This window comes from Myxocyprinus asiaticus, chromosome 33 (genome assembly GCF_019703515.2).
Source record: "Myxocyprinus asiaticus isolate MX2 ecotype Aquarium Trade chromosome 33, UBuf_Myxa_2, whole genome shotgun sequence".
In the NCBI taxonomy this organism is placed as follows: domain Eukaryota; kingdom Metazoa; phylum Chordata; class Actinopteri; order Cypriniformes; family Catostomidae; genus Myxocyprinus; species Myxocyprinus asiaticus.
The window spans coordinates 39,208,048-39,232,586 of record NC_059376.1 but is presented as its reverse complement, the minus strand read 5'-3'; the positions used below and the strand labels follow the sequence as shown (position 1 = coordinate 39,232,586).

The window sequence follows — 24,539 nt, the reverse complement described above, 5'->3', positions numbered from 1 at the left end:
TGTGTCAACACAAAAATGGACTTTCAAAAATACATCTATCCTGAGAAATATTCACTGGATGAAAAAAAATTAAAATGCAGCATCAGAGCAGCCTTAAACTTTGTTGTTGTCATGACAGAGCATATCATAATTTAGTTCAGTTAAAAGTATAGTTTCAAATTTTAATTTATTTCATATTTCTATATTCATAATTTTATGTTTGAAACTTTAAGCTCATAACATCCTTTATGCAATTGTAATTGCTGTGTAAATGCATTTATGCCTGCTCAGAATAGCATTAAACACAAACAGTCTGTGTAAATAACATAACACGCCACTTCAGGTGCAGCCTCTGTGCCACCTGAAGTGTTTAAATGGCTTTAGAGTATTTAGGGCCTCCATTCCCAATTGCCCCTTCTAACTATTTCATCTAATCACAAACTGTTTAATTTGATTCATTTTAGAGAAAATGAAAATGCTTAACATAATGCAAAGCATAATGATAGTTACATCTGATTTGATCGCCTGTGTATCGAATTTACCAATGCAACCACAGCCCACATTTACTCTCCACCCTGAAGGCGGAACCACTATCTCCTTTGGGTAATAGACAAGTGATTTGACTGCTAGCGTGGTGAGTGTTTTTTGATCGCGTGTTAGGAATGTTGCATTGAATTAACGTTTGCATGTCTTTGAAACACCGGTGTGGATTTGCAGTCAGTGCGGCCTGCTTTTCTTAAAATGTGGACCGCTGGGCTATTTGCATTCTTTGGCATCGCTGTTTTAGTCTGTGCCGTGGGGAGTCAGAGAAGTTTAGAAGACATGGGCCGTGTTGAATTGCTGCGAATGCGTGAACTGGCAGAGCAGCCGCGATATGGCGCGTGCTGGTCTCGAGCGCTGGAGAAAATCCACTTAAGCTGCAGAGACTTCAGTGATGATGTGCAGAGCAAGATCGCGTTGTCCTTCACACATTGCCACCTGCAAAGGTCATCTACTTATTTTACTGCAGTCAATTGGAAAAACCCACTGAGCCATGTTCAGATATAGTTTAGAGCAGTGGTTCTCAGCTGATTTTTAGACTTTACACAAATGGTGTACACCACACAGTGCCATCCCCCCCCCACCCCCTTTTTATTTTTTTGTATCTTTTATTTATTTATTTTATTTATTTTTGCTTTATTTATTTATTTTTTTTTTTATCGTGCAAAGGTAAACAAGATATTCTTAAATCAAACACTGAATTGTATTAAAATTATCATGGACTGCATAGGCCAAGCAAAATCTAAGGGACACTTTTGGATGTATTTGTATTGTATTGGCTTTATTGTACTTAGTTTTTCAAAGTTTTATTTGCATATATATATATATATATATGTTTTAATGTATTATTTGCAATCAGATTTTTTTTTTTATTTTTTTTTTTTTTTTAACCTGCTGTCTGCAACTCTATCAAAACTACCCTGGTTGCACACGTACATCACTCAGACGTCTATTTGATGTGCGTGCTTACATATGGAAGATGAATTTTATAGGTTGTTTGTTCATCTGCAATATGTCTCTAAGACATTTCCTCGGTCATGTCAATGAGACATTCAGCAGATGTCTTTGAGATGTTTATGATTTGTAAATTTGTAAATCGGATCTTTTTAAGATGTGTAGCAGATGTTAATTAGTTTGCGACGCTTTCCTGATGAAAAGATCTAAAACAGACATGTACGTGTGCTATCTGGGTAGTGGCCGACCAATAAGGATTTTGCAGTGGTCGATACGACATAATATACACATGCATCTCTGAGAAGTCTGTTTTAGATCTTTCCATCTGAAAAGCAATGCGATCTGCTAAACATCTTAAAAAGATCAGATTTATAAACATTCTAAGTCATAAAGACATCTGCTGAATGTCTTATTGACACCAGAGAGTAAACATCTTACAGATGTATTGCAGATGAGCAAGCAATGTTTAAAAAAAAAAAAGATGTAAACACACACATCAAATAGACATCTGGGTGGTGTACGTGTGCTACCAGGGGATTTTTACAGGTATGTGATATAGGACAATACAATTGAATCATAGCCCAGATACCAATTAAGATCAACGCTTTGAATGTTTTAAGTGACATTTTTTTTACACAATATTTGTTAAATACACACACACACACACACACACACACACACACACACACAAAAATACTGAATAGAAATAGTATTGTTTATTATCCAATGATTATAATTGGTACATAATGAAACTAACATCAGGGAGAGCGAACACTTCAGTCAATTCCAATAATGGCTTTAAAATAACAAAGTGGCCAAATATCGGCTGTTTGTTGGTATTGCTGATATATCACCAATCTGAACAGTATTGGGTCATGACACACCAGTTGAGAACCACTGGTTTAGACAGTATTGTGACTTTATGAAAAAGTAAACATTCTGTGCATGTTGCTAATAATATTAAAAAGAAATGTACCAAATAACTATTCCTCAAATAATTGTTGAATTGTCCATTGCAGGTCAGGTCGCACTTTCCCAGAGTGCCTGGAAGGTAGTGATGTCAAAACATGCACCCAAGACATGGACCCTGTGGCTTTCAACACCTACACTGAGTTTTTTACCCACGCACACAGCATCTGTCATTATTTACAGAGTGAACGCTGGCAACAGAGAGCCGAAAACACTATTCACAGGTACAAAAGTTACTAGAAATGCTTTAGAAGTGACAAAGGGTATCTCAAAAGGTATTTTTTTTAACTTTCAGACGAGCCTTTACTTGAATGCTTTCTTATATTTGATTTTTGTATTTTTTTTTTTTTAAACGTATATATTTAAAATGCTTTGAAGCTACCTTTAAAGGCATTATATAAATGTAAAGTTTATTAATTTTTATGTCATGCATTCTTTCATTGCTTCATTCAGTTCATTTGTAAATTTGTATAATTCATTCTTTAATTTGGCAGATGCTTTTATCCAAAGTGACCAACAGAGAATTCAATAGGTACATTTTATGCTGTCCCTGGGAATCGAACCCATGTGTGTATAAAATATTTATGTGACCCAGGGTTCGTCTACGTTTCAGGTTGACTGAGAGTTCGGCCGGTGTGGCAGAGCAGCTTGCCTCCACCCAGCAAATGGCAGAGGATCTGGTTGTAGCCCAAAGTGCAGCACTAAAATCCCAGGAGAGCATCCTTCGCAATGGAGAAGAACTCAAGAGCACCCTGCAAGACTCAACTCAAGGTGCTGGTTCAGATTAAATGAGGGAATTATGGCTACTAAAGTTTGAGGATTACTCTGAAATAGTACTAACAGTACTTGTTTGTCTGAAGGACAGTCCTGTTGAGACTAGAGGTAGAGGGATATATCGGTTTTACTGATTAATCTGTGCTGATGGTGGCTTTTTGAAACAGTCTGTTATCTGCAAAATCAACGGCAGTTGTTGTTGAAAGTTCCAACTTCATGTGAATATATAGGCTATAAAAAGCTTAATTTGGTAAATACTTTATTTTAAAGTCCCATGTTATACACCAAATCTTTTTTTTTTTTAGGTTATTATTGGGATTCCGTCAAAATAATTTTTGTGAATGTTTTTATTAAAAAAGTGTACTAGATTCAGTCTAAAAAAATATATATATATATATAAATGACGTGACCGTGGCGACATATTTTCTAAATAACATTACGTGGGTCATTACCCGTATCTCTGCGGTTTCGAAGTGAAATGAAATGTTCTCCCAAAAAGATGATATTTTGAAGGTTAATGCTCTATGGAGTTTTAAATGAACAAAACCAACCTCCCTAACCTTAAGCTGACCGATAGTGTCATAAAAGCAAATGTGAAATAAAAAAGCAGTAGCTGATGCAATTATGTCATTTTGTGATGCTTTTTGGCTCACGTGTCGACTTGAGTGCTCTGCTGGACTCCAACCTTAGTCCTCTGTGTTTTAAGTCCAACACACTATCCGTTGAGCAACCATGTAACTTAGTCACATTGGAATAAGCTTGTAAATGTAGTTGGTTATATAATGCAAACATTAAAATGTATCGTAAAATTGTGCCTCTGGTTTTATTTCACCAGAAAACTGCTGTGATACGTAGAATGAGGCACATAAAAACAGTTTGCAAAAGTAAAGTTTTAGTAACAAGATTCTATGAGACCAGGTTGGCTGTATTTATTAAAAATAAATGGCACTTTGTTTGATTTATTTATTTATTATTTATTTTTTTAATAGATATTTTGATGTGCGCCTTAAAGGAATAGTTCACTCAAAAATTATAATTCTCTCATTATTTACTCACCCTCATGATATCCCAGGTGTGTATGACTTTTTCTTCACTAGAACACATTTGAAGAAAAATGGAAAAATATCTTAGCTCAGTAGGTCCTTAAAATGCAAGTGAATGGCGATTTAACTTTTGAAGCTCCAAAAACCACAGACAGTCAGCAAAAACTTCATCCATACGACACCAGCTGTTAAATTAATGTTTTCTAAATTGACACGATCGCTTTTGGTGTGAAAAAGATAAATATTTTTTTTAGCTTTTTTGGATGAACTGTTCCTGTTGATGCTCATTGACCCCACCCATGGGCCTGACTTTACTTTGCTTATATTAGTTCACATTTACTATATAGTGTGCTGTTCAAAATTGTTCGTAATGTTGACAAAAATATACATCTGTATAATTTGTCAACATTATTAACTTTTTTTGACTAGACTATATAGTAAATGTGAACTAATTTAAGCAAAGTGACATCAGTTCTGGTGGGGTGGGGCGGGTGGCATGCACATCAACAGGTTAAGTGGCCATATACGCTTTAAGCTCAAAATGTTTTGCCTAAACTCACTTTTCTCATTCTTTGAATGTGTCCAATAATCCAAACTATTTTGCAATGCTTCGTTCCAGGCCTGAGAGATGTGTTTGCAGAGATGAGGCATTCTGCTCAGGAGCAGCAGGTGGCATTTGCGGAAATCTTTAACCGTGTTGCTTTCCTCCAGAGCTTCATCATGTCCGAGACACACACTTTCAGTTCCCTCTTCTACAACGCTCTGGGCTTTGGTGCCTCTTTCTTTCTGACCTCTGTGCAGTGTACAGCCGGGGCCAGGCAAGTCTAAACCTCACTCAGTTAGTGTAGGGTTTGAAGAATGGATAATGCTGTTGAAATGGTTGGTAAAATAATGTCTCAAATCTTCACCTTTAATAAGATGTTGACATTGATGCATTTTGTTTAATCTTAGATTTTTCCTTTTTGGACTCGTGGCTTTGAATGTATACCTAGAGAGGATGATATGCAACATGGTGTTGGAAAATGAGGATCCAGGTTACCAACAGATGGTGAGTACAAAATTTGAGTCTCAATGGGATCTTAAAGAAATAGATGAAAATTCTCATTGAAAATCCTCATGCCATCCCAGATGTGTATGACTTTCTTTCTTCTGCTGAACACAAATGAAGATTTTTATAAGAATATCTCAGCTCTGTTGGTCCTCACAATGCAAGTGAATGCTGAGCAAAACTTTGAAGCTCCAAAAAGGACATAATGGCAGCATAAAAGTAATCCATAAGACTCTAGTGGTAAATTCCATGTCTTCAGAAGCAATATGATAGGTGTGGGTGAGAAACAGGTCAACTTTTTTTTTTTTTTTTTTACTATAAATCTCCACTTTCAAAAAGCCCTCCTAAGTGTTCTTCTATGCTAAGAGTTCTTTTGTTTTTGGCGATTCGCATTCTTCGTGAATATCGTCACCAACTGGTGAGAATTTATAGTAAAAATGGGCTTAAATTTTGATCTGTTTCTCACCTACATCTATAAAATCTCATCTGAAGGCATTGATTTAACCACTTGAGTTTTATGGATTACTTTTATGCTGCCTATATGTGCTTTTTGGAGCTTCAAAGTTCTGTTTACCATTCACTTGCATTGTATGGACCTACAGAGCTGAGATGTTTTCTAAAAATCTTGTATTCAGCAGAAGAAAGAAAGTCATACACATCTGGGATGGCATGAGGGTGAGTAAATGAAGAGAGAATTTCCATTTTTGGGTGAACTAACCCTTTAAGGACAACATGAATTTAAAACTGAGAGTATTTACTTAATACACAGTTTTGGTCTTATTATGAATAATTAATCAGTCCATGTTATTCCAAAGAAAATAATTTTGTCTTTTGTAATTTTTCATCAAAATCTACTAATTTGCTCTGCTTCTGAAACAGCTTTCTATTTCGGCTGATGTCACATACACTGTAAAAATATTGACTTAAAATCAACATTAACTTACTGGCAACAAATAGCCAGCAAGCTGCTGTATCCAATACCACAGTAAAATTACTGTAAACTATCTACAGTAGTTTACAGCATACTGTATAATGATTTACAGTATGTGCTGTACTATAAAATTAATTGCGGTAGTTGTTTGTATGACGTATATTAAAATTACAGTATATTAGCTGTACAGTAAAATTAATTACGGTAATCATTTGTATGTTGTATATTAAATTGGAGTGTCCATACTGTAGAATTAACCACAGTAAGCACAGTTTTAGGTTACAGAGTTAGAGTAACTAACTTCTATCTATTACAAGTAAAAAAAAAGAATGAAACAGTTGAGGCCTTTTTGCAAACAGAACATTTATTACACAATGACAACTCAAATATCACATAAATGTTACTCATAAAGGCAAATTATGACTACACACATATACAAGTCCATTCAAAATCTTCAATATTAAGTTCACCAGATGTCCAAATGACTGAAGAACACTCCAATTCTTTGCCTGTCCAGACCTAGAGAACAAAATACAAAAATCAATTGCAAAAAGCAAAACATTTACACATGTTCTATTTGTACATAATATAAATAGCCTATATTTTAGATGGACAGGTCAAATAAAGTGGCCGGTATAACTCATCAAAATAAAAAAAACAGGGCATCCAACGAAGTGCACACGTTCGACCCATGTAAAGGTAATTTGGTTACTACTTCCAAACGTGTAAGTGCTGACGTCAATACTAAACGGAATGGCCATTATAACTAATGCTAAAATCTGTTTGAGAACGTAAACTTTTCAAAGCTACTTTTCAAAAGTGATGTGCAGATCTTCATTGTCAAATGATTAATGTTTAAAAAAATTATTATAAACTGCTATAAGATGTATTGTACGACTTTGCCACTCACCTGGTTCAGTCGAAAGGAGATCGCTTTGCTTCTGCTCCTCTCAATGCTGAAGTGTCGAGGAGTCGAGTGCAGACTCAACGTTCATGTTGCCAGGTGCATTCTCATACAGTTCTGCTTTTTATGCAATTGTGTGAGTAAATCCAATGCAGAGAAGACATCTCCAGGGTTTCATCTTTTTGATAATATGTAGATCACTAAATAAAACCACAAATCTCCTCTCTAAATTGTGTAAGTTCTCATGCAATTTAACAGTAAATTACTGTAATTATTTTCCCGCTCATTTTTTCCTAAAGAATACAGCTCAGTTTGACTGTAACATACTGTAAACAGTTTCTATAGTAATGCACGGTGGAGAATACTGCAATAATACTGTAAAAACAACAAAATTGACAGCAACATACTGTAAACCGTATTTACAACAAGTTGCAGTTGGAAATACAGCAGTAATACTGCCAAAACAACAAAAATGATTTACAATGTAGCCCTCTTATTTTTCAACCCTTCCCTTCCAACTATTGTCATAAACTGTAAAGGCCATTCTTCCCAATTCAATCAATTCCCTATGGAAGGAATCAAGTCCAGCCCTACATTGTTTTTTCTTTCTCTCTCTAAAATATTTCACATTATGGAAATGAGGTGCGATGAGGTGTTTCATGTTGACTTTATTACATATTTTGAATTCAAGTTTCAGCAATACTTTCAGTTCTGGTCATGGTTTTCATGGGAAAATGTTTTGTTGTTTTCCTTTTTCCATAGGAGAGAATCACCTTTTTAGTTGGGCTTCTAAGAAAAACCATGATCCTGATTGGTTGCCTTATTCTGCTGTTCTTCGCTCTGCGTTACCGCAATGTCGGTAGAGAGAGTCTTGAAATTCTGAGGGAGCTAAAAGAGACCCGCTCTGATCTTCAGCAGGCCTTGCAGAGAGCTGGTACCTACTGGAGAGAAGATTCCTTGACATTTACACCGTTTTGATTTGGTTCCAAAGATTGTTCAAGATCTCTCTTGCGGTATCTTCCAGAATGTCTCTCTGCATCTGTTAACAAATGGAAGAGGTCCAGAAGCAAACATTGGGAAAGCAACTGGGAAGAGAAAAGTGACAATTTGGTTATTTTGCATCCCTCTAGCGTCGTGAGTGCCACCTTGTCGACATTTTCTGGCCCTCATGACAGTAAGATGTGCTTCTAAAAGTGTTGACATTTTAATCTGAGCAGGAGTCAAATTGCATTTCATTTGATGCTCAGACAATGATCTAAGTCTTTGTGAAATGGTTTACCTAACAACAATATTATCTCTAATTTGTTGAACTAAGATAAAATAAATCCTAATGCAATTGTGTATTGTTGTGTGATATCAGGCAGGCATTGTGACAGTTTTGATCCATCTCTGGAATCCCAGAGCTCTTCAGAAGTCATTAAGAAACATCAGCGACGCTCCTCAGGGTCTCGTGTGCGGCCGTCCACTGCTGTGGTGTACAGCGTGCTGGTGGAAGACAATCAGGTGCTATAATATCTACATTTAGATGTATATTTAGTTTTATTTGTATTGTGCTTTTAACAGTTTGTATTGTTCCAAAACAGTTTTTCAGGAAATATATATAGAAAAATGACATCAATAATGTTTTTCTAGTGTTATATGTTTGTCCTAAACAGAGTCTGGCACTTGTATCACATATTTTGGATATTTTCCTCCTCATTTCACAAAAACATCCTTTACTGAATTAGTAATTCACCCAAAAATTACAATTCTGACATGATTGACTTATCTCATGGCATTCTAAACTTGGTTATATGCTATTATTTTTCCTGTGGATCACGAAAGGAGAAATTTTGAAATGTTTTCATGTAGCTCTTTTCCATACAACATCTGTTTAAAGTGTCAACGTCTGTCAAAATCCAAAAATGACAAAAAAAAAACCCCAAAAAAACAACAGCATTACAACAGTAGTACTTGGATAACTTCGACACTATTTTTGAAAAATCTGAATGCAAATAATTCTCCTTTTGTATTCCATGGAAAACATTACAGTATGTGAGTTTGAGATAAGGGTGAGTAACTATTCAGTGAAGTCATTTTTCATTTTAAATGTTTCCAAGTTTTAAAATTCACTCGTGTATGAAGAAATTTCTAGCACTCACCCCAATATTAAATCTCCATTTCCACCAAAGCAATTATGGATGTCTATTGCAACCTCCGGATATTAACTTTTATCCGGCTGTATTTTGATTGGAAATGTCTGTATGCTAATAGGGTTTCACTGCTTTTACCAACAGCCGAGGTATAGCCTGAGAAGTCGGAAATCCTTGCGTGGTCCAGAGGTTAGCGCGTTGAAGGACTGATACAGAACATCCGGATAAAGTTTGACAGATTGCCATCCAAAGATCCGAACCAGTGAATAGCAGAGATGCCATAAGAACTCAGTCAGATCTTACAGAACGGTCAAATACTTTTGAAACATGAGAACACAAGAACGTATAATCATTACTGAATATATGCTGCTTTTTCATTTGAATCTTTTAACACTATTTTTATGTCAAGTTTTATGTTTCATTTTTTACAAATACAATAAATGAGTTCCAGTGTAACACCTTTGAGTAAGAAACTTTGAAATCAAATGATGTTTTAAGTATCAGTATTTGATGAAAACCTCTTGGCCTTTACAACAAATACTGTATGTCTAGAAAAAAAAAATGTATCCAGCTTTCTAAACAAGACTGACATCTAATGGTCAAACGCTGCAGTTGGGGCCGCCAATTATACAAGGGCTCAAACCTTCCTAGTGTCAAATACTGTCATCCCTGTAGTTAGTGGTGGGCAGGTCCATGTGGTTTTGCTCTTTTGAATCCTTTCAAGTTAAAAATAAAATGAATTATGTACTATATTTGACTAGATTGGAATACATTTGGAATAGTCTGCACATCACTGCTTCTAACGAATGAATAAGCGGTGGAGAAACATACAAAATTTCGGCCCCCGGAGTGACCAGTGATGACATCCAGTTTTGCAGCTGGACAGAAGTTACTGACTCAGCCTGTACAAACTCGACTTATATAAACATTGTCCAGTTTAATGGCACTCTTTTTTTTTTCTTTCTTTTTTTTTTCCTCCAACATCTTCATTTATGGGAAAACGTACTCCATAGGTTCACACTGTTAAGAAAGGCAAATACATAAAGGAAGTATAATTGAATATTTTAGGATTAGAATAAGTGTTTAAAAAAGCAACTCTACTGCATGTGAGCATTCTGTAGAGCATCAAACTTGCATTTTGATGCAGCAAAATTTCATTCAAATCCCCAATTGTGTTTCTTGTTTTTAATGCATGCCCTGCATTATTTCATGTATTATTTAGGTGAGTCTCACAAAACCTGTCAAGAACATACCTGGGTCATATTTAACCCCAGAGTCCAAAGAAATAAAAAAACAATTCCTGTTTTTAGGACCATTAAGTTTTTGAATTATTTACATGATATAAATAGAGCAATTTGATTTTGAAATTGTGTATTTTTTTTAATGTATAAATATTTATACTTACAGTACATACTGAATAATATATATATATATATATATATTTATGTATATGCAACTTCATGCTGATTTAAATAAATGCATTGTGTTACAGTAAATATAATCTTATGAGAGTCAACACTGAAAATAATGGTTATAACAAAAAAACAAACATCTGGATGCATTAGAGTTATGAGACTTTTAACAGAAAAGACTTTTAAGGGACTTGATGATAATGCCATAATTTAGATTTTTTTTTTTTTAAGCTGTAACCTGCATGGACATGTTTTTTGTAAGATTCACCCATTCATTAATAGAAGCTGCAATGGAGTTTAAATTATTGTTTAAAGAAAAATAACTGCAATAAAAGGACAATAACGTGCTATGAATTGGATCCCTCGCCTACAAGTTGAATTAAAGTTTTCAGTCTCCTCTAAAACCTCTTCAACTTGAGCTACTGTTGAAATCTAGGTCAAATGGGACGAGTCCATGTTTACAGCCCACTTCCACATATTTTTAATGGGGTGTAAATGTTTAATTTATGAAATATAAACCATCTACTTCGATTAGGATATACTCCCAAATGTGTTCTTTTCAGGAAAGGGGAACATTCAAAAATCCTTTGAAAGTTTTCCCTTCGCTTCAGATTTCAAGCACAAACCGAGAGAGAGAGAGAGATGAAAAACAGACTTTGGGAAAAGAGGAGAGAGAGGGATGGAGGGGGTTGAAGCTCGGTTTCATATGTCCTGAAGGAGGAGGGTTTTCAGTTTAGCACACTTTGGCGTTGTCGAATCCCACAAAAGAATAGACAAGCAACCGGTGGAGCAAACAAGAGCAAAACTGTTACATTGAAACGTTCTAACAATGGGTCATCGCGACATTGTCAATTCTTGTGTGTAAGGATTAAATTTAAAGAGACACGCACACACAGTCGGAGGAGTAAGGAAACAAAGCGTATGTGGATTTTGTTTAAAGCAGCTGAGTGTGCATATTTTTGGATATGGTTACACCGAAAGGAAATTGGGAAAACCGTCTGAATAATGAGGAACAAATAGCGGCAATGTGCGGCGATCTTTGTCGCGGCTTCGCGTCGCGCGTTTAACCTGTAATTTACGATCGGAAACGAAGTTTTAAGATGGAACGGGAAAGTTGCGTTAAACCCGACGATGTCATAGATTTAAAGGAAAGTCAGTAACCGAGCAAATGTAGTTAAACAATTTGCATTGGTAAACGCAATGTAACGATGACAATTTACGAAGCTATAACTTATATTGATTCTGCTTTGGACGCATAACTATGTATGCATGTGTGTTCAGTTATTCGTTGATATATTCGGTGACCTCTGATATGGATAATCATAAAGCTGCCAATGGCATAAGATAAATATTCCCGAAGGGCTGTTCACGCCGAACGCGTGTTTACGTTCGTCTTTTCAATGTAAACGTGCTCGTTTGATGGACGCTGCTTTTTTCGGCGCCGCATTTTTATATGTCGAGTCCAGGAAAAAAAACAGCAACTTCAAAACAAAACGCGTATACACTTGCGTTCTTTTTTGGAACGCGTTCGGTCTGAACGCCCCCCTAAAGTTTATTGCGATTTCTCGGAGTTCTTGGGAACGAAATTGTCTTGGGAACATACGTGGTTGCAGTTCAGCTGATCGTTGATGGCAAGCGAATGTTACTGGAATTGCACTTCGTCGGCTGGTTTACCGTTTACAGCATCGCCAAGAAGATACTGGCGGGACGCAGAAGTGTCTTGTGTCTTTGGACTTGGACTGTTTTGGGTATTCGGGTCTTATCTTTGAACGTGGGATATAAACGGTACAGTGTTGTAGTTTTTCTTCTGGATTTGACCGCATCTTGTGTCATATAAGCCACTGTGAGGGTTGAGCGGACAGGCATGCAGTTGAATCGACCTAAGAGCGCTCATATGATCACCTCCAGTCCACACAATTCGTCCTATTCCAGCCAGTTCAAAACCATGCGCTTCTCGTACCACATCGGCAGCGGTTTGCAGAGTCCTCAGCCTGCCCTGCGCAGAACAGGTGAGTGTGGACCTAATTGAGACGTTTCTCTTAATTATCAGAATGACTGTTTCTCATGCAGTAATACCAAAGCACCATTATGAAAGACATATAGAGATATTATCTATTTAAATGTAGATGGAGTGTGTAGTAGCCTTGTCTGGTAACCCAAAGCTTGTATGGTTCAAACACCACAAAGGTTGATCCATCACTATTGTGTCCTTGAGTAGATGCTAAGCATGGTTACTGTAGGTGGAGAGAACTTATAATAAATGTATGGTGATTTGGGGTAACCTATGAGACTTTATCATGACAACCCAGCTGGAATATATAGATGAAGTGCTTGTGAGGGACTAAGAAATGCTCACATACATAGCTAATGTACTGGATTGCCCTAATTCAGCCAGCTGTAATTGCTTTGGCTAAAAGATTAAGCTAAATGATAAAATGGTAACACATCTGGGTTAATAAAAGACACCACGGTGCTTGATGTTTTGTGATTACTGCGTGTCTTCAAGACTAGAAAAATGTCACCACTTCAGTCCTTGTAAAATCAGAAATTAAAGGAAAATTTTGGGTTAAGCTAAATCGACAGCATTTGTGGCATAATATTGATTACCACAAAAAATAATTTCGACCCTTCCCTCCTTTATAAACGAAGCAAAAATGGAGGTTACAGTGAGGCACTTACAATGGAAGTGAATGTGGCCAATTTTTGGAGGGTTCAAAAGCAGAAATGTGTCACTTATAATTTTATAAAAGCACTTACATTAATTAATCTGTTAAAACTTGTGTATTATTTGAGCTGTAGAGTTTAAATTGTGGTTTTTAGGATTCATGGCGTTATGTCGTCATGGCAATGAAGTTGAAAAATTGGATATAACTGCACAGAAAACATTAGGAAGTGATTTTATCACACTAAAATCACGTTAACATGCATATTTTTTTAAGTCTTGCGGCTATACTTTTAAAACAGAGAGTATTTTAATGTTTACGGATTGTCCCACATTCACTGTAAATGCTGCATTGTAACAGATTTGTGCTTTTTTTTTCTTTTCTTTTTTTAAAGAAAAGGAGGGATTTAACATTAAAGAAAAAAGGTTATAAAGGCACTCTTAACCCAACTGTTCAGCCAAAAATGTGAGACATTTTAAAGGAATAGTTTACTGAAAAATAATAATTCTCTATTCATTTACTCACCCTTAAGCTCGTATGACTTCCTTTTTTCTCTGGAACTCAAATGAAGATATTAAGAAGGATACATGTACATGATGTGTTTATATCCATAGTGAATAATTAGTTTCGGTCTATTTCTCCCTCAAAACCCATTGTATCGCTTCAGAAGACATGGATTGAACCACTCGAGGTGTATGGATTACCTTTATGCTGCCTATATGTCCTTGTTGGAGCTTGAAAGTTTTGGACACAATTGACTTGCATTGTATGGATATAAACATATATGTATATCCTTCAAAATATCTTAGTTTGTGTTCCGTAGAACAAAAAGTCATATGAATTTGACAACGTAAGCCTGAGTAACATGAGTGTGAACTACTCTTTTAAGGTGCTTGAGCACATGGAAGATGCATTGCGAATGCAGCCCTACTGAATCCTGCCATGACATTCAGCATGTTTACCGTGGTTGAATCACACACACGCCACCATTCTTCTTATTTATCCTACATGCTGCCAAGATTGCAGAAGCAATTGTGCTCTGAATGGATGTGCTTGAAGAAGGTCATCAGTCACAGTCGCATAATGTATTAGCCTGTAACCACAAATGTTTGTCTTACAGGAGAGCATGTCACTAAATCAATGCCCTCTGTTTCAGAGTGACATTTTCTGGATTGTCATGTAATCTTACCTTTATTCTTCTAAAAAGAGAAGAAATGACTGTCTCTAAGAAGCATGCATACTGTTTCTCTTGGGACTGTTGACTGTATAGTAGTACCTGATAAGACAGCATATGATGTTTTAGTTTGCAGGAGCCACAATAATCTTACTGTAAAAATGCAGAAACGGGCATCTTTAGTGTTCGTGATGCAGGCCGTCAGATGTTCACTGTGCCTATAATGATATTCACATGGTCCACTGCTCACTTGCTGATAAGGCAACAGCAGAGACCTTGAAGCAGAGCCCAATTGTCTTGTATTTTATTGCTATATGTTGGTGCTAGACTGCCATGTTTGGACTCAAGTGTGTGCCTGTTACTGTCTGGTTCCTTGAGGGTCTGTCAGTTTGGGCTATTTACTTAAGCACTGCACTGTGAAATCCAATTAAAGTCTGAAATACAGAGCAATGCAGTGGCTTTGGGACCACCATTGGCTTTTAGAAACATGTTTGTAGTTTTGGCTTTTTGGTGCATTGGAAGGCATAGATTAATGGCATAGATCTGTTGTGTAAAGGGTCATATGCATGCAGTTTTGAAGTAAACAACAGATTACAATAGCTGTGCAAATGGGTGTTCTGCAATGCATATCTCATCAGCAGTAGGTTTGTGTTTGAATTCGCTTGACAGTTAGTCAATAAAAGTAATTCACCCCAGCACACCATGAATAATCTCATGTTGACCTTCATAAAGGAAGCATTTGGAATTGAAATCACTGTCTGTTACTGTTGAAAGATCTACACAAGAGGATTACCATTCAACCATCTCTCAAAATGATTTGGACCCACAGAACGGGATCACTTTCCATTGTTGCCCATAAAAATAGAGTGGGAGTGTTTTAATCTGCTGCTGTTTTGAAACATTTATATCCTTATTGTGTATGAAAGTAACAGATGGGGTCATGGGGGTTTGTCCTCTTATTGAAAGTTGTTACCCTAAAACACATTCACATTTGGTATAATGGATATAACAACTGTATCGGACGTATCTGATCACAGCTTAAACATCTGTTGATACATTTACAGATACTGTGTTTATGTCACAAGCTGTTTAAAAGAGGCCTTGTTGCCAGACTTCAAAGATTGAGCTGGAATTCATGTGCATTCTTTGTATCATTTTCATTTCCCAAAGGTTTGAAAAGGAAAGGGGAATTTAATGCCATATTGTATTGTGATGATACTTCATGTGCATATACTTGGTGTATGTGATTGTGTGTATGTGAAAGCTTTGCACATTGATGTGATTCAACAGACTGGACTAAAATGAATTGGAAACAAACCATTTCTGCTTCAGGATGGCTTTGCGAGATCAGAACTAACAAAAAAGTACCTTGGTATTACCATGTTTATTTATTTATTTTTGGACATTGTATTTTCAAAAGTACCATGAAGTATCATGTACTGTAAAGAAAGACGATGGTATATGAATATGATAATCATTCAGTACCATTGTTGTAATACCATGGTATTACTATCTAAAATCCATCAGTGTATCATGTTCTGAGTCACCACAGTACTTTTTTGTTAGGAAGGCCTCAGTACCAGTACTGTGGTATTACCGTGTGTATTTGTTGTTGTTTTTTTTTTTATATGGAACAGTGGTAGTATCTTTTTCTTTTTTTTTTTGGACATGTGTAATGGATGTACCAATTGCCATTTGGACATATGCATCTGTAGGGATGCGATGTACTGGCCAATTATTGACCAAATTAAAACCATCAGCTATGACCATCGATATGAACCACCAATATAAACCATTGGTTTTTCTTATCTGCGAAAATGCTGATATGAAAAACTGATGTTTTTTTTTTTATAATTACGTTATTTTATTGTGTTGTATTAAGTTTATAATATATTTCTGCTCACTGTATAAAGGGAATTATTGAGCAAAAGAAAAAAAGGCAACATGACGCAGTACAACTTTCAGTGTAGCTCTCAACCATTGTCTTAATAATTGCTTTTAGTCAGTTTGAATTTGTTTGTACACTAAATGCAACAATTATTTTTGAGAGAACTACTAATTTCATGTTCAGCCAACTATCGATTCGTAATACAACATGAAGTCGACTGCCATCTTTGCCTCTGAAAAAAGGTATGGCTTGCAAGGCAGTACAAACAATTGTTTGACATGGACACACAGTCTCAACCCTAAAACAGTTCACCCAAAAATGAAAATTCTCTTATCATTTACTCACCCTTATACCATCCCAGATGTGTATGACCTTCTTCTGCAGAACACAAAATGAAGATTTTTAGAAGAATTGCTTAGCTGTTTTGGTCCACACAATGCAAGTGAATTGGTGCCAAATTTTGAAGCTCCAAAAATCACATAAGTCAGCATAAAATAATCCATAAGACTCCAGTGGTTAAATCAATGTCTTCAGAACTGTTATGATTGGTGTGGGTGAGAAACAGATCAATATTTAAGTCGTTTTTTACTATAAATTTGATTTGTCAATCTTTACTTTAACTTTCACTTTCACATTCTTCTTCTTGTGTTTTTGGTGATTCACATTTTTCATGCATACCGCCCCCTACTGGGCACGGAGAAGAATTTCTAGCAAAAAAGGACTTAAATATTGATCTGTTTCTCACCCACACCTATCATATCACACCTGAATATATCGATTAAAACACTTTGAATTCGTATTGATTACTTTTATGATGCCTTTTTGTGAATTTTGGCACCCATTCATTTGCATTGTATGGACCTACAGAGCTGAAATATTATTCTAAAAATCATAATTTGTGTTCTGCAGAAGAAAGAAAGTCATAAACATCTGGGGTGGCATGAGGGTGAATAAATGATGAGAGAAGTTTAATTTTTGGGTGAACTATCCCTTTAACCTCAATAAACAGTGACAATCAACAAACCTCATAAAGTTAAAAGATGAGCTCTTAACATCACCACATAACAATTACCTAACAGTGGAAACCAAAAACAACAATAACAGCATGAATAAAGTCAGCAAACAGCAAAAAATAAGCCTATTACACCAGTTGCATAATTTATTCATGCTGCAATAAATGCTGGTAACTTGCATATCAGCAATAATGTTTAATATGAAATTGTTCATTCAGACAACTCTGTAAGGCTAGTTGGGACAATGTTTAGGGGAATATTGTTGGTCTAATGTGTTTTTATGTAGATGCAAAAGTAATTCACATTTAGAATCTGTGACTCAAAAACCCCCATAAGCTGGATGAAATATAATGTCATTTTTACAGTGCGTAATATAAAGAAATACCTACCAAAATAAATGAAATCCGAAAAAGTAAAGCATGTCGAATATAAAAATTCATAATATGAATTTGTAATAATCTGTCATAATATGTAAAATGTGAGTTCTATAAAATGCAAAAACAGAAGTGCAAAAATGTTTTAGAAGTGCAAAATAACCTTTTTATCCCCCCTTGTACTTATCTTTCATTTGGCCTGTCGTGTGTTCAACAGATCCATGTTCAAGTGAAATTATTTTTTTAACAATAAAATAGCTTTTGTACCTCTTTGGACATTTTTAAAGCACAATTCCTAAGTAAACATCGATCTGATGACAAAATAAGGTGAGTACTGTATGTGGCAAAATATCGGTATCGGCCTATCGTTTTTTTTTTTTTCAAATCAGTATTGTATATGCCAAAAATTGTAATATCCGTACATCGCATTCCTAATTATCTGGAAAACATTTAGCCTACTTTGTAGTACATTGACAGCGGAACTTTATTTTTACCCAATAATTGAATGATGTTTATGTATAAAACTGAAGAGAAACATTTAGATTCTTCTTCTTCTTTCGGCTGCTCCCGTTAGGGGTCGCCACAGCGGACCATCTGTGATCCGCATATTTGACTTGGCACGCCGGATGCCCTTCCTGACGCAGTGGCTGGGGGAGTCTCAAGAGAAACATTTCGATTAAATGGTAATAATGTAAAAAAGTCTGTAAAAAATTACTTTTTTACATTTAACACTTTTTTTCTTTCAATGAAATTTTCCGTGGACCACCTAGCACCCCCTTGCAGCCCCCAGTTTGAAAACCTTGGAGTACCATAGAGGATGTTAATACAATGGTATACGAATATGGTAATCATTCAGTAGCATGTTATCTATCAAAATACCATGGTAATACCATCTGATACCATTACTGTACCATGTTTTCTGAACATAGTGCCTGCCTTTATTTTACAAATGTATTATTCTGTTGCAGAAATAATTGCAGCAATCGTATTTTACACCATGTTTGCTCTGTCTCTGCGTCTGTTTGGTTTGGGTGAAGGACTTTTGCTGGAAAATGTTGGAATGTGAGGGATGTTGCAAAAAACTTGGATCTGTCCGTTCCTGAAAGGGTGTGTTTATCTATGTAACAACACGGCCTGCCTACAATCAAACCCCACAATTCCCCTGATTATTGTCACATAGTTCTTAAAAACAATCTTGTCTCCTCCCAGACAGATGTCATGAGTAGCTGTGAGCAAGAAAAGTACGGCTTATTCAGCTAAAATCGAGTGTTAGTTCACCCAAAAATGATAATCTATCATCATTTACTCCTCCTCATGTCGTTCCAAACCTGTATGACTTTCTGTGGAATACAAAAGGAAATGTAAGGAAGAATGTTAGGGGGGACTTACAGCCTCAGTCACCATTCACATTCACTGTATGGAAAAAAGATGCAATGAAAGTGAATGATGACTGAGGCTAACATTGTGCGTAACGTCTCCTTTTGTGTTCCACGGAAGTTTTTTGTTTTGTTTTAGAACAACATGAGGGTGAATAAATGATGACAGTTTTCATTTTTGGGTGAACTATCACTTTTAGCTGGGATAGGAAGAAGTACTTCGAAAAAATATCCACTTCAGCTTTAAGAGCTGTTATAATGACAGCGTGAAAGCGCAGCAGTTCTCATTGGTCAACAGCCAACTCGGTAGATGAGTAGGAAGTCTGTCTGGCTGCTCGGCCTGGCGCTCTGTGTAGAATAACACTTGTGTGAATGAGCCAAACTCCCTGTAAATCTCAAGAGCGCTGTTAAAGAAACAGTGTGCAAGATCTATCCATATATAGGTTGGGAAGGAGATGGGCTCTTAGTGGCTCTCTAACCCAGATTTTGCTTTAGGAAGTCCTGCATGCAAAACAGACCCATGCTCGTGACCCTGTTGGCCTCTTTTATAAATACTGTGCAGAGATACAGTATGTTTACTTTACCTTGTCCTAGTTTGATTGCTGTGCAACAGAGCACAAGAGTCTGGTTCCGAAGTGAAAATCACATACAGTACATTTTACAAATACATTGACAAATTGATTTTTAATGATTACATATAAACCTTTCAAGACAGATCTACTGAGAGCTCAGAGGTTGATAAGTGGTGGTATATTCTTCTGTAGACGTCACAAGTCAGTGTGAAAAAAAAAAAAACGAAAAAAAAAAAAACGTGTTTAATGTATTCCCAGTCAAGTACTGGGCCTACACTACACACAATCCTAAAGAGAGATCCAATCAGAGAAGAAGTCGCCATTATCATGAAAATGTAAATTCCGCCGAAAGAGCTCAGCAGCGATTGCCGATTCCTAAACGCTGCAGATGACGCAAAGGAGTTGGTCTCCCTTCACTCAGAAATTCTACTTATCCACCTTTTTCCTGAACGCAGAAGTGTTCCCCTATTCGCCTGTTTTCAATTTCCACATTTTCAAAAACATGTGGCTTTAAACTGACGATACTTAAGAGTCCAGATGACCGTTTTTTGACAGTGCCTGACCTGATTATGTAGATGTCATGAAGCGATGGTCCGAGGTTAGTTCTGTTTTTTTTTTCTCCCCGGTTTGGAATGCCCAATTCCCAATGCGCTCTAAGTCCTTGTGGTGGCGTAGTGACTCGCCTCCATTGTCTGTATTGTTCATTGTTAGTTCATGTTAATTTATGTTATTAACTAATGTTTACAAATGCAACCTTATTTTAAAGTGCTACCAAGATGTGTAATAAGTTTCAAATTATTGCTAAGATAGCTTTACTCTACATTCAGTTATGTATTAATTATTGTCTTATTCATGCTTAACTAGTGTATTAATGTGGACCTTTAATCAAAAGTGTTAATCAGAATGTTTTTGAAAAGTTCTATATAAATGAATTATAATTGAGTTGAAATGTTTTATTTTCAGGTTTATATATGTAGCATTTTTTTTAGAGTGTGTATAAAAAAGATACACAGCCTACTTAAAATAAAGTAAATATTTTCGATTTTTGGCTTTAGTACAATGACAATTTAAATGTCAGTTATTTCATTTTGCAAACAACATGTTGTCTGTCTTTATAATTTTTATAATATCACGCTTATTATTTTTCAAACAGTATAAATGGGTCTTTATACATGAAAATATAAAGCTACCTTTATATTTTAGAAATGGGATAATCAATGTAGAAAAATGAATGCGAAAAATATTTCTGGAATCCAGGCCGGTTATTTAGAGGGTGGTCAACATTGCACTTTATAGTCATTGTTTGATCTTCTTGGCTGAGTAACAGGTCTTGTGCATAGCCTAGTCAGACCTTCTTATATGTTGGTAATTGCAAGTAAGTCTTCATGCAATTCATTTGTGGATAAAAACCTTTCTCTACATTTTATAAATCTCTTTGTACAAGTTCTGATTTTTTTTGGCAGCGTCAATGACATTGACATTTTGAAAGCTTCATTCTTAGCCTTTGTAAGTGCTCAGCTGACCTCATTCTTTGGAACAATGCAAGCAGAACTATGCCTTTAATTCAACAGACATACCCATTAAGACGTTTATAAATGCCCACATACCACCATTTCATAAATCCATCTGGTGAAGAGATTAGATTGAAGGTGGCTGTTTCCATTCGGAAATGTGTCTTAATTTCTAATATTCTAAATTGTGAAATAATTGTATGTTTGCACATTTTGATATATTTTGATATATTCAGTAATTATTCATTCAAAATGGGTAATTAGTGGTGTTTGTTAAGGCTAGCATCTATTACTATTGCTCATATTTAGTGGTTAGTGATTTGAAAAAAAAACAAACCCATCTCCCATCACTGGATATAGAAATGGAGTTACGTCCCAGACCTCAAGTGTATGTAAACAGCCTAAGGGGCTTTTCACACCAGACACATTCTTTCATTAAAAACAGCTAGTGTGCAAATGCACATTCATAGATGCATTAATTTCTATTGCTAATATAAACAGTGGCCATATGTTGGTCCATATGTAAAAGAATATAACTTGACACAGCATCTTAAAGACACAGCGCTGAAGGCAAGGCGCTGAAAACAAAACAAAACAGTGAGATGCTGCATAACAGCCAAAGACATTTAGCGCATTTGTACTAGGGCCACATCCATACTAATCCGTTTTCAGCATCATTGTTTTCCAAAGTATGTAGTCTTAGAGTCTGCTAGAGATACTCTGAGTTTTAGGTGGAAGAAAACACTGTTCGATGTTTGGATTAGAGGCGCATAAGCGTGGCAAAATCAATGCGTTTTCAAATAAAAATGTATTTATGTGGACGTGGCCTAAGCCCAACAATGAAGAAATGGTATAGACGGAACGCAAGAATGCATCCTGTGTGAACTGGCCCCAACATGTTTACTTGTTACCATTTCCATAAGCACATTCGACTGTAAATTAAATGGATTAATTTGGAAAAAGAACAATTCTGTCCTTCTCATTAGTACATTTTTATTAAATAGGCCCAAATTGCAAACACAAAGGGAAAAGGCAACCAAGAGTTCACTTGATTACGGTTTCATTTCAGCATGTTGATTTATCAGCCTTGTGTAATGTTCACCTATGGTCTACGCTTTCTGTATTATTGTAGGGTAATATGATTTGGAACCATTGGGGAAATAAACAGTGGAGTCAATGGAGCTTTTGGGAGCCGTGTTGATGAAGCTTTACTGTACTGTTTCTCGTTAGAATCCCATAAAAATCTGCCTCTATTGCTTTTTACATATTTTCGGTTTTGATTTATAATTGCATGCACATTTCATACTGCGCAGGTTATGAAATAAACACAAGCTGAGTTTCAAAAGTTAAAGCCATCATTTAGATTTGATTGTAGCTCTAGGATTGAATTGTTTCAGGTGTTCAGAGCAACAACAGTTTCTGCACGTAAAGCATTAGCAAAAGATCTACTGGTTATATTTCAAAGTGAAACTGAATATATATATATATATATATATATGTGTGTGTGTGTGTGTGTGTGTGTGTGTTTGTTTAAAGCATTGATTAGACTGTATAAAACATGGCTTTAGAAGTCAATATAATGTTTGTTTTATTCCCATTGCATTGAACCATTTTGCATTGAGTTTGTCAATCTGTCCTGCTCTCACAGGATACGACAGACACTTTTGGAGCATCTCACTGGTTTTCAGCATCATAAATGCTGTGTTTTTAAGATGCTGTGTCAAGTTAAAAGTAGTTGAAACTTTGAAAATACGTTTTGAGATCCCTGTATTCTGTTGTGCTTTGTCCAGCTGTCAGAACCCGACCTAGTCTCATAGAATAAACATGAATATAATTACATTTTTGCTAACTGACTTTTACGTGCCTTGTTCTACGTTTCGCTGCAGTTCCCTGGTGAAATTAACACTAGAGGTATTACAACAACTGTCATGCATCACAGCTACAGTGGCTGATTATGTCTTTATATACACGTATTTTTCGCACTATTACTCACACACTTCTATGGTACGACATCATAAACACTTTTATTGTTACGTATCATTTGAAAAACAATATATTTTAGCACTTGTATTACAGGCCAACACTTATTCCTATGTAATTAACTTCCGTGGTAGCTCACTGATAAAGTCTTGGACATTGGACTCAGAAGACCGCAGTTTGAGCCTTGCCAAGTAAGATGACACGTGGGACGAAACTGTCATGGAAGCGACAAGAAATGACGCGGTTGCTTTAGAAAATGTGCTTTTCATGTCACATTTGCTTTTAGACCTGGCTGGTTTAGGTGTTGGTTAAGGGTAAAGATGTCTGTTTTGTTTACCTCTCATTTGCTTTTACAGTTTTTCTCAATCGCTTTGGCTCAATTCTCAAAATAAGTTCAGATCTCTGAACAATTAGTTTCTTGTTCACACCTGATTTGAATTTGTTATTCATTTAAGCAAATTGCACGTGTTTTGGCACATGTGTGCAAAAGAGTAAGTACAATTGTCTACAATTTGCACAATAACTAAATGCACATGGTTTACTGCTTGATTCTCAGTGAAATTGTCACTCGTCACAACTTCTAAACATTCTTTCATCGTGTGAGCCATCACATGCAAAATGATCCATTCAATTATCAAAATCTGTCAGACATACATGTATATCCATAAATATCTATGACATGTAATGTTTTTTTCATTGTTGTGTGTTTTATTTTATTTTTGCATGGATGTCATTTTTTGGCAATTTTCTGTTCACTATATATGACTTTACATGTAAGAACTGTGTAAAAATGGACATGCAAATGTGAATTTTCTGTTTACATGTAACACATTGCTACAAAAATGAATGTACTGTATACATACAAATGTGCATATCCTTTTTCTGTGTACTACAGTATTGTACAGTATTGACTTTTCCCAGTAAACTTTTACCTACCGTTGAAATCGGTATCTAAAAAGCTCAGTGTGATACGCAGTAGCATTCAGCTAGACAAAACTGACATTCTTGTATAGTTCAGTAAACAGTCAGTGTCAAGAAAAAAGTAGAACAAAAGTGAAATTTGTATATAACAAACATTTCCAGGGTTGACTGCCATGGTGAAAAAACATCTAAACATTTTGACCAGTACGGCTCACACGATGACAAAAAAACTTTTCATTTTGGTAGCATTGGCCAATTAACTACATATTGCAGACATGCAATAGAGTTGTGATGTACCATAAAACAGTTGTGACAATTGCACTTACAGTTTAGAGAATGTTAAGACTGTTTCAATAAATGAGCCAAAGCGATTGAGAAAAA

At 35.9% G+C, this 24,539-nt stretch overlaps 2 protein-coding genes across 3 annotated transcripts in view; both read left to right on the top strand.

Annotated features, from left to right (window-relative positions):
• Positions 1-601: 601 nt before the first annotated feature.
• LOC127424085 (protein brambleberry-like) lies at positions 602-5,087 on the top strand. Its single transcript, XM_051668860.1, has 4 exons — positions 602-965; positions 2,493-2,666; positions 3,056-3,213; positions 4,879-5,087. Exons 1-4 carry the CDS (start codon positions 721-723, stop codon positions 5,085-5,087), a joined length of 786 nt encoding a protein of 261 aa, XP_051524820.1. The 5' UTR covers positions 602-720.
• Positions 5,088-11,415: 6,328 nt separating this feature from the next.
• LOC127424425 (FYVE, RhoGEF and PH domain-containing protein 1-like) overlaps positions 11,416-24,539 on the top strand; it is a 79,006-nt gene continuing 65,882 nt past the window's right edge. Inside the window, exon 1 of one of the 2 annotated variants that reach the window (XM_051669634.1) lies at positions 11,416-12,695. In XM_051669634.1, the coding sequence (XP_051525594.1) occupies positions 12,551-12,695 (145 nt within the window). In that variant the 5' untranslated portion in view covers positions 11,416-12,550. The remainder of the gene's footprint in view (positions 12,696-24,539) is intronic. The other variant, XM_051669635.1, reaches the window with a different exon arrangement.